At 36.3% G+C, this 10,028-nt stretch overlaps 1 protein-coding gene and 1 long non-coding RNA gene across 3 annotated transcripts; both read left to right on the top strand.

The window, feature by feature from the left end:
* The first annotated feature begins 914 nt into the window (after positions 1-914).
* On the top strand, positions 915-3,347 carry LOC120153181 (cytochrome P450 85A-like). The gene is made up of 9 exons (XM_039165184.1): positions 915-1,195; positions 1,299-1,620; positions 1,704-1,853; positions 1,922-2,173; positions 2,256-2,342; positions 2,431-2,509; positions 2,808-2,914; positions 3,003-3,127; positions 3,219-3,347. Exons 1-9 carry the CDS (start codon positions 1,005-1,007, stop codon positions 3,304-3,306), a joined length of 1,401 nt encoding a protein of 466 aa, XP_039021115.1. The 5' UTR covers positions 915-1,004; the 3' UTR covers positions 3,307-3,347.
* Positions 3,348-5,199: 1,852 nt separating this feature from the next.
* On the top strand, positions 5,200-6,155 carry LOC120153254. 2 transcript variants are annotated; one of them, XR_005518774.1, is made up of 3 exons: positions 5,200-5,414; positions 5,506-5,611; positions 5,703-6,155. It is a non-coding gene; the product is annotated as an uncharacterized LOC120153254 (long non-coding RNA). The 2 variants fall into 2 exon arrangements; XR_005518773.1 differs by having other exon boundaries at positions 5,200-5,611.
* The last annotated feature ends 3,873 nt before the right edge of the window (positions 6,156-10,028 follow it).

The following is a 10,028-nucleotide window of genomic DNA, read 5'->3' as shown; positions in this document are numbered from 1 at the left end:
TTCACCGACCTGACCCAGTCTAGTTATTATTATTATTATTATTATTATTATTATTATTATTATTATTATTATTATTATATTATAATTATTATTTTAAGAATTTTTATTTTTATATTATAAAATATATTATTTTAATTATTTTAATTATTTTAAAATATTAATATATTCGAGTTGGATTGGATTGGATTTTTAGTGTAAAAATCAGTGTGGGCTCAAGACGGAAAAAACATAAAATTCTCGGGACGAGACGAGATCGAGTTTTACATATATATTTTCGTGTCAGGGTCGGGCGGCCAAAAACCCGGCCTCCCCCGCCCCGTGCCCATCTCTACTGCATCTTCACTCACTTTTCTAACTCTTTTTCTTGTTATTTTTCTAATATAGTTTTCATACTAATTATATCTAAACCATTCTTCATCGTGAAAAACAATTTCATTCCAGCATTTAATTTGTATAATTGATTAATATATTTTAAATTTATAAAACTAGATACTGGATTGAAAAAATGATTGGGTTTATTCTCAATATTTTTAAAATATATATATAATATTTATTAAATTAGATGATTAACGTGTTGAATATAAACTCTTGGACGAATCCTACAATAATATTAGTGGCATCTCTGACCTTAACTATCAAACAAACATTCATACTGAACATCTTGAAGAATGAGTTGTGTCTTAATCTGCATTCTGCATATTAATATTTTTAAATCATAGTTAAGTGTGAAAAGCGTTTAAGATTCAAATCTATATTTAGTTAATTACGAGGGTTGGCTACTTAGCTTAGTAAAAAATGTTTAACTAAACATGGATTCCTGTATCAGTTTTTTATTGGACTGATTATTTTACTTTGAGGTCCTTAAAGGTAGGGTCCCTATTGTGCTGCATGGTTCGGCCTATATGTACCCTTCTGGCTAATTTAGAGTTAGGAGGGAACCCCCTTAAGCCATTTAGAGTAGCTGTTTCTTGTGCTTTGAAGAGAGACGCTTCTTGGGAGAAACAATGGGTGTTTTCATGGTGATTATTGGGTTGTTTGTAGTGGTGTTCTGTGTATGCGCTGCCGTTTTGAGATGGAATGAGATGAGGTACAGGAAGAAAGGTCTACCCCCTGGTACAATGGGTTGGCCTGTCTTTGGGGAGACCACTGAGTTCCTCAAGCAAGGCCCTAACTTCATGAAAAACCAAAGAGCAAGGTGATGATCTTTAACCCTGTTTTTTTTTATTTGTCACTTAAAAACAGTAAAAATCATGGGGTTTTAATTGAGTTTTTTTTTTTGTTATAATTATTATACACAGGTATGGCAGTTTGTTCAAATCCCATATCCTAGGGTGTCCTACTGTTGTTTCCATGGATCCAGAGCTGAACAGATATATACTAATGAACGAAGCCAAGGGCCTTGTTCCAGGTTACCCACAGTCCATGCTTGATATCCTGGGGAAATGCAACATCGCCGCCGTCCATGGCGGCGCTCATAAGCAAATGAGAGGTGCCCTTCTTGCCCTCATTAGCCCCACTATGATCAGACAACAACTTTTACCCAAAATCGATGGATTCATGAGATTTTTCCTCAGTAATTGGGACAACGAAGTCATTAACATCCAAGACAAGACCAAAGAGGTTCGTTTGTGTCTCTGTGTCTGTGTTCATCACATTCAAAGATATTCCTCTGTTTCTAATATGCATCCTTTTTTTATATATAGATGGCCTTTTTATCATCACTCAAACAAATCGCCAGCGCTGAATCCAGTTCTGTAGCTCAAGAATTCATGCCTGAGTTCTTTAAACTCGTTTTAGGCACCTTATCGCTTCCTATCGATCTTCCCGGAACGAATTATCGTCGAGGATTGAAGGTATAATTTCACAAGCTTTTGTCTTTCATTTCGGTTCATGTTCTTACAGCCTTAACCATGATTTGCAGGCAAGAAAAAACATTTTGAAGATACTAGGACAACTGATAGAACAGAGAAGAGATGGTAAAGAATCATCCCACAGGGACATGCTAGGTTACTTGATGAGAAACGATGACAGTAATCGACATAAACTAAGCGATGACGAGATCATCGATCAAATCATTACAATCTTGTACTCTGGTTACGAAACTGTTTCCACGACATCAATGATGGCCGTCAAGTATCTCCATGATCATCCAGCTGTTCTTGAAGAGCTAAGAGTAAGTTCAAGTTTGAGCTGTTTTATATCATTGTTTCATTTGTTTCCTCTGGTTTTAATTTTTACTGTTTTATTTTCCCCAGAAAGAACATGTGGGAATCAGAGCAAGAAAAAAAGCTGATGAACAAATTGATTGGAATGACCTGAAATCAATGAGATTTACAAGAGCAGTAAGTAATTTATAACATTTTTTCTTCTTCTGAAGAACCCTTTTTTCTTTTCTAATAATTAATGACTGGTGTGCTGCTTTTGATGCAGGTGATTTTTGAGACTTCAAGATTAGCTACAATCGTTAATGGAGTTTTGAGGAAAACAACTCATGAAATGGAACTAAATGGTGAGCCATTAAAATATTAAAATAATTCTTTTTTATCCTTAAACTTTCTAAATTTCAACTTTATGGTCTCAAGAAGCTGAGTTTGCAGTTCACTGCACCTTTTACAACTTCTTTTTCTGAAACACTTTTGGAATGAAAAAATGTAAAAGAAAATGAGATCATGTTGCATTGGTGGATCTTGTTTTCTCTATGATTTTTGAAAAGAAAGGAAACCTTTTTTTCCCAGAAAAAAGAAAACTTTTACAACTCTTTTGCCAAATGATTGAATTTTCACCAGACTAATATTTTCTTCTTCCAGGATTTGTAATTCCTAAAGGGTGGAGAATTTATGTTTATACAAGGGAAGTAAACTATGATCCTTACCTATACCCAGATCCATTAGCTTTCAATCCATGGAGATGGATGGTTAGTAAAACCCTAATCTTTTCCTGCAATTCTTTTGAACCAATGAATGAAACCCAATGCTTAAATTTAAAAGGATTGATGGATACAGGACAAGGGCTTGGAATCTCAAAGCTATTTCTTGGTATTTGGAGGAGGCACCAGGCAATGTCCAGGGAAGGAGCTTGGGATTGCAGAAATTTCTACTTTCCTTCACTATTTTGTAACTAGATACAGGTGTTTTAATCATCTAAAAGTATATTATTCTGAAAAACAACATTAGAAGAGGAAAGAAAATTGATTATGAATCTGGTTTTTTTGGGTGCAGATGGGAAGAAGTTGGGGGAGAAAAATTGATGAAATTTCCAAGAGTGGAAGCACCAAATGGACTACACATTAGAGTTTCATCTAATTGACTGACAGACGCATGTACATAAGAGATATATATATAGAGTAATCAAAAAAAAAAACTAGGAGATTTTGTACAATTAGAACATGTTCTAACCAGACTAGGAAATGATTGATTTTTCCTGTCTTCAATGCAGGCTGTGAATTTCTCAACTGTGTTCCTCTGTTTCTTCTTTTGTCGGGATACAAGTATAACATGTTACAATCCAAGTGAGAATTCCTTACGCCTGCAAAATTTCAACCAAAACATAGAATTTATATGCATTATACCATATTGCTTTGGCGCCGAAATGGATATAAAATACCCAGAACATACACTAATATATCCATCACCTTCATAGAATGGCCCAGTTGTTGATGCGGTTAAGGACTTAGGGCAAACCCAATATCAGTCCACAAATGAATAAATAAAGCACCATGTTTTAGTAAAATGTTCATTTTCATCTTAATCTTTCAAAATACTAGCATGGATGATGATAGAGTCATTCAAAAAGTTTGCCATAGTGTTAAATTTCGTGCTTTACACAATTTTGATTCTTATACTTACATTGGTGGAGATGGATGGAGAAATTGGCCTTGATTATTTTTGTTATAAGATGTACTATAAAAACAACAAGTATAGACACAATAGTAAAAGAAAAGAAACACTAAGATTTTACGTTAGAAACCTTAAATAAGGAGATCACATATAATACGGTAGAATTTTTATTCATGTCGAAAAAATAGGATACAAGGGGATTTTCAGAAATCAACTTATCTTCTAACTTTAACCCTAAATATCTATTTATAGAGATAAATATTTGATTACAAAGGAAAATTACATAGAATAAATCTTTTCAAACTAGACTCTTTACTATTAATCAACATTAATAGTAGAAGTATAGTCTAATTCAGATTCAAACGGAATTCAGGTCACAAAACTATTATAAAACTCTAATAATCTCCGCCTTAATGCGAATTATGAAAGTGTAATGAGTCTGAGATAAAAAAAAATCTTAATATTGATTGTGTCAATACTTTTGACTTTAAAAAACATCACTTGTAGACATTATTATACATGTCACAAACCATTCTCGATTAAGATTCATTTGAAAAGTGATATCATAGTTAAGAATTCACTCCTCGCTTGCTATAGAGTCTTCACCGAAAACAACTAGAAGTTCATTGTCATCTCAATCTTGTATTATGTCAACCTCTTTAAATTTCTCTGATATTTTCTCTTATGATCCATAATATTTATTTGATTTTTATTCTATAACTTGTAACACTCAACTTTAAAGTGTTATTTTTCTTGTAATAATAATATGTTTTCATGTGTTTCTAGATTTTAACCTAGTATTGGAGCCAATGTTAAAATCATTTTCTTGAGTCATTCCATGAACAATGAGACTCTTTCCCTTAGGGTCAGATCCATTCATAAGACGTTTTTGTCTTACGAAGTTAAAGAATCATAAACTTCATCAATTAAGAGAGATTCATGACTCTATAAAATTGTATCTCGACAGGTCGAATAAAAAAGAGACAACAAACAAAGCAAAATTAACTTTGAATCCTTGTTATCATACTTAACCTCCGTGAATTTCAAATGTGATACAACTTCTTGGTAGGTTTAGAGTAAAAGATGGAGGTTTTAGAAGAGAAAAACGAAGAAGAAGGGGAAATTATGAGAAAAGAAATTCATTCATAGATTTTTCATGAAGAGAACATTCTCAGATACACCAATTATAATTGTTTTCATGGGTACAAAATCTAAAAAAGATGCTGACAGTTGTTGTCCTTGCATAACAGATCCAACATCTCTATTCCTCATTGTTGGGCTTCAGTCAGGTGGCCCATTTAGTATTAAATCATGTAAAACTTCTTTCATTTTACACACGTGCTCTTTTGGATGAAAAAGAGTCCCCAATTTCTCAAATGAAATCCTTAACCCTTGTTTCACAATTTCCCCTCTTTTCTTGTCAAGTCTCCCTTCATCCTCTCTTTCCCGCCTCGTTTCCTCCTCTCCAATCGTGACAATACCCTCCCCTCGAAAAGATCATTGTCCCTAATGATCGAATGCAAGAAATTGAGATCTGAGGATAGTGAAATCCTCTCAAGTATCATGCGAAGCGTCCAGGTTTGTCCATCGCACAAGCAGTTGAGTCAACGGTCTATTTTGTCTGTTTACAATTATTTTCCCCATAATCATTAACGGTGCAATCTTGAAGTGACCATCGTCTTTCATTGTAAGAGGAGTTGAACATGGAATAATGGTCTCACCAATTTTTTTTAGCAAGCTAAAGTGGAAAACAGGGTAGAGCTTTGAGTCTTCTGGTAAGAGTAATCGATAAGCAACTTTCCCAATTATTTCAATTACCTTGTATGGTCCATAGTACTTTGTTGCTAATTTCAAGTTTTTTTGAAGTGTCAGGGATGACTGTCTGTGTGGTTGAAGCTTCAAGTAAACTTTATCTCCCACTGCAAATTCTCGTTCTGATCGGTGTTTATCATCTTGTTGATTCATTCAATGTTGTGCTTGCTCTAATTGTTCTTTAATAATATGCCTGAGTTCTTTATGTCCTTGTAGCATGTCACTGACACTTTGCACATAAAATCTAACTGCCAACTCATTGTAGGGGTTTATAACCATATAAAGACTAAAATGGGGTGAGCTTCAAGGCCAAATGATAAGTGGTGTTGTAACACCATTCGACGTGAGATAACCAATGAACCCACAGCTTAGGTTTTAAAAAACATAACCCTCATAAATATTGTTCTAGGCACTGGTTTACGCGTTTTGTTTGTCCATCCGTTTCAGGATGATACATCATGTTGTAAATTGTAGTAGTTCCCAATAATCTCATCATTTTCTTCCAAATATTGTTTGTAAATGTCTTATCTCGATCAGAAATTGCCAATTTAGATTCCCATACAGCATGTAGACCTGATCAACATATAACTTAGCCACTTTAGTTGTTGTGTAAGGATGAGACAACGATAAAAAATGCCCATATTTGATGAATTAGTCAACTATCACCAAAATATAGTTTTTCTTCAATGATGTAGGTAAACCTCTGACAAAGTCCATGGTAATGACTTCTCATGCCTAGCTAGAAATAGGAATAGGTTGTAAAAGGCCTGGTTTTGCCACATGCTCCACCTTTATGCGCTGTCATGTTGGGAAATATAACCGAGAACGAGTAATTTCCCTATAACCAAATTAGTGAGAATGCAAAATAAAAGCAAAAAAATAATACCCGAAATTGATAACGGAGTTCAGCCAATTGTGCTTACATCTTCGGACTGCTGTAGATCTTTTACTAAGAGAGAAAATTTACAGGTGTTTACAAAACACTCACTAGTCACAAGAAAGCTCTATAGTATTGGGAGAAAGAAATGATTTTTTTGGGATGATATTGAAGTTAAATGAGCTAGGGTATTTATAGTTGAAACTTAGGGACTAATCTTTGAAAAAACCCTAAAGTCTAGTGACTAAAAATAATTAACCCTATACTAATTTTCAACCAAAGTTAGGCAGCCCACCCTTTGAATTCCTTCAGCCGCCCATGTTGTTTACTTTCCAACTTTGAAAATCAAGCCAAACATTGTTGAAAATGCAGCCCCTCCTTTGTTGAAATTTCAGCCTCTTTCTTTGACTTTAACAATCTCCTACTTGAATACTGATTTTAATCTGTCTTCACACCTCGATCAATGCAGCATCATTTCTAGTCTTGTTATTCTAGAATGCCAACAGAAGCTGAACACAACTTCAGTTTGTCTGTGGTCACCGTCTTTGTCAACATGTCTGCCGGATTTTGAGCTCCACTGATCTTTTCAAGTTTCAAAATCCCATCTTCCAGAAGAGACCGGATAAAATGATATCGCAGTTGTATGTGCTTCATTCTGGAATGAAAAGACGGATTCTTTGCTAGATGGATAACACTTTGACTGTCGCAATACAAGACATTATTTTCTTGTTTCTTGCCTAACTCTTCCAAGAAACTTTGGAGCCATACCATCTCCTTGATGGCTTCCGTAACAGCGACATATTCTGCTTCAGTTGTGGATAGAGTAACTATCTTCTGTAGTTGAGAAACCCACCTCACTGCGGTTCCTCCTAGAGTATAGACATACCCTGTAGTGCTCCTTCTGATGTCAACATTTTCGGCTAAGTCAGCATCTACAAAGCCTGTCAGTATTATATCTCCACCTTTGAAACAAAGTGCTTTGTTTGTAGTACCCTGCAGATATCTGAGGATCCATTTGACTGCTTCCCAGTGTACTTTGTCCGGATTATTCATGTACCTGCTAACAGCTCCCACTGCTTGAGCAATATATGGTCTGGTACAAACCATGGCATACATCAGACTTCCAATTGCTGAGGCGTACGGCACCTTCACCATGTGTGCACGTTCTTCCTCCGTCTTTGGTGACTGTTATTTGGAGAGTCTGAAATGAACACCTAAAGGTGTACTTACTGGTTTAGCATCTTGCATGTTGAACCTGGAGAGTACTTTGTTGATGTACTCAGCCTGTGATAATATCAAAGTCCCCGACTTTGTGTCTCTCTTGATCCTCATCCAAAGAATCTGCTTTGCAGTGCCCAGATCCTTCATAGCAAACTGCTTCGACAATTTTTGCTTCAAGTTTATAATCTCTTGTATGTCTAAGCCTGCAACGAGCATGTCATCAACGTACAATAATAAAATAATGAAGCTGTTGTCGAACCTCTTGATGTAGCAACAATGATCTGCTTGGCATCTGGTAAAACCACTACTACTCATGAAGCTATCGAACTTCTTGTACCACTGTCTAGGAGCTTGTTTTAAACCATACAAGCTCTTCTTCAACCTGTATACCAGGTTTTTCCTGCCTGCTTCTATGAAGCCTTCTGGTTGCCTCATATAGATTTCTTCCTCCAAATCACCATGAAGGAAAGTTGTCTTTACATCTAACTGCTCAAGATGTAAATTCTCTGCAGCTACAATTTTCAACACCAATCTGATTGTGGACAGTTTTACGATTGGAGAGAAAATTTCATTGTAGTCAATACCTTCTTTTTGCTGAAAACCTTTGACAATCAATCTTGCTTTGTAGCGTTTGCTCCCATCATGCTCTTCTTTGATCCTATAAATCCACTTGTTATGGAGTGCTTTCTTGCCTGGTGGAAATTCAGCTAATTTCCACGTCTGATTTGACATAAGCGAGTCCATCTCATCTTTCATGGAAGACTCCCACTTGACTGAATCCTCCACTTGCATTGCTTCATCATAGCACTCTGGTTCACCATTGTCAGTCAGCAACAAGTAGTGCAAAGAAGGAGAATACCGCTGGGTTGGTTTAGGAATTCTGGAGGATCGCCTTAGTTCCGGTGTGCCTGGTTCTTCTTGAACTGCTTCAGGACTGATCTGAACATCATTTCCTGAAATCTCCTTAAAATCAGCAAATTCCTTTGTTTCAGCTTTAGTATTGGAGCTGCTTGATTCTACAGTTGACATGTCTTTGTACATCACATTCTCATTGAAAATGACATCTCTGCTTCTAATGATCTTCCGATTTTCATAGTCCCAAAACCGGTAACCGAACTCATCACCGATGTAACCAACAAAAGCACATTTGTTGGACTTAGCATCAAGTTTACTTCTTTCAGCAGAGTCTATGTGTACATAAGAAATACAACCAAACACTCTTAAGTGTGAAAGGTTTATTTCTTTCTTGCTCCAAACTTCCTCTGGTATTCTGCCATCCAAAGGAACTGAGGGCCCACGGTTGATCAGGTAAGCTGCAGTGTTGATAGCTTCAGCCCATAGAAATTTAGGCAATCCGACATGTATCCTCATGCTTCTGGCACGTTCATTCAGAGTTCTGTTCATGTGCTCTGCTACGCCATTCTGCTGCGGTGTTATGGGAACTATTGTCTCCATCTTGATCCCATTATTTGCGTAAAAATCTCTGAATCTACTGTCTCTGTACTCTCCTCCATTGTCAGACCTCAACCGCTTGACTTTCAAACCATTCTCGTTTTCCACCATGGCCTTCCATTTTCTGAAGGTATCAAAGACTTCTGATTTCTTCTTCAGAAAGTAAACCCACACCTTCCTTGTAGAATCATCGATGAAGGTGACATAATATAATGAGCCTGCAAGAGATGGAACTAGAGATGGTCCCCATACATCAGTATGAATCAACTCTAACCTTTCTACCTTGGGTGTCTTGCCAATCTTTGCAAAACTAACTTTCTTTTGTTTGCCAAAGATGCACTCCTCACATAGTCCGACATCTACATTCTTTAGATCCGACAGCTTCCCTTTTGACAAAAGTATCTTCATCCATTTTTCGCTCATATGGCCAAGCCTTTGGTGCCATAGGTTTGATTTTCCATCAGCATCTGCTGCAGCAATGATATTCTCTAAGTTTGAGGTTACATAGAGAGTACCAGTTTTCTTACCACGAGCAATGGTGAGTGCTCCTTTGGTAATCTTCCATTCATAGTCTGAAAAAGTTGTGCTATATCCTTTTCCATCAAGCTGTCCAACAGAAATCAAATTTCTTTTGAGACCAGGAATATGTCTCACACCTTTCAGCGTCTAGGTGGTCTGGTTTGGCAGATTTAGTCAGATGTCTCCTTTTCCGACGATCTTCAATGTTTCATCATCAGCAAGATGAACATTCCCAAAATCACCATTGACATAGTTCTCCATGATTTCTTGGCATGGGGTGGAGTGGAAAGATGCCTCTGAATCCAAGATCC

This window comes from Hibiscus syriacus, unplaced genomic scaffold, assembly GCF_006381635.1.
Source record: "Hibiscus syriacus cultivar Baekdansim isolate YM2019G1 unplaced genomic scaffold, ASM638163v2 tig00111099_pilon, whole genome shotgun sequence".
Lineage (NCBI taxonomy): Eukaryota > Viridiplantae > Streptophyta > Magnoliopsida > Malvales > Malvaceae > Hibiscus > Hibiscus syriacus.
This window is presented reverse-complemented; position numbering and strand designations above follow the sequence as displayed.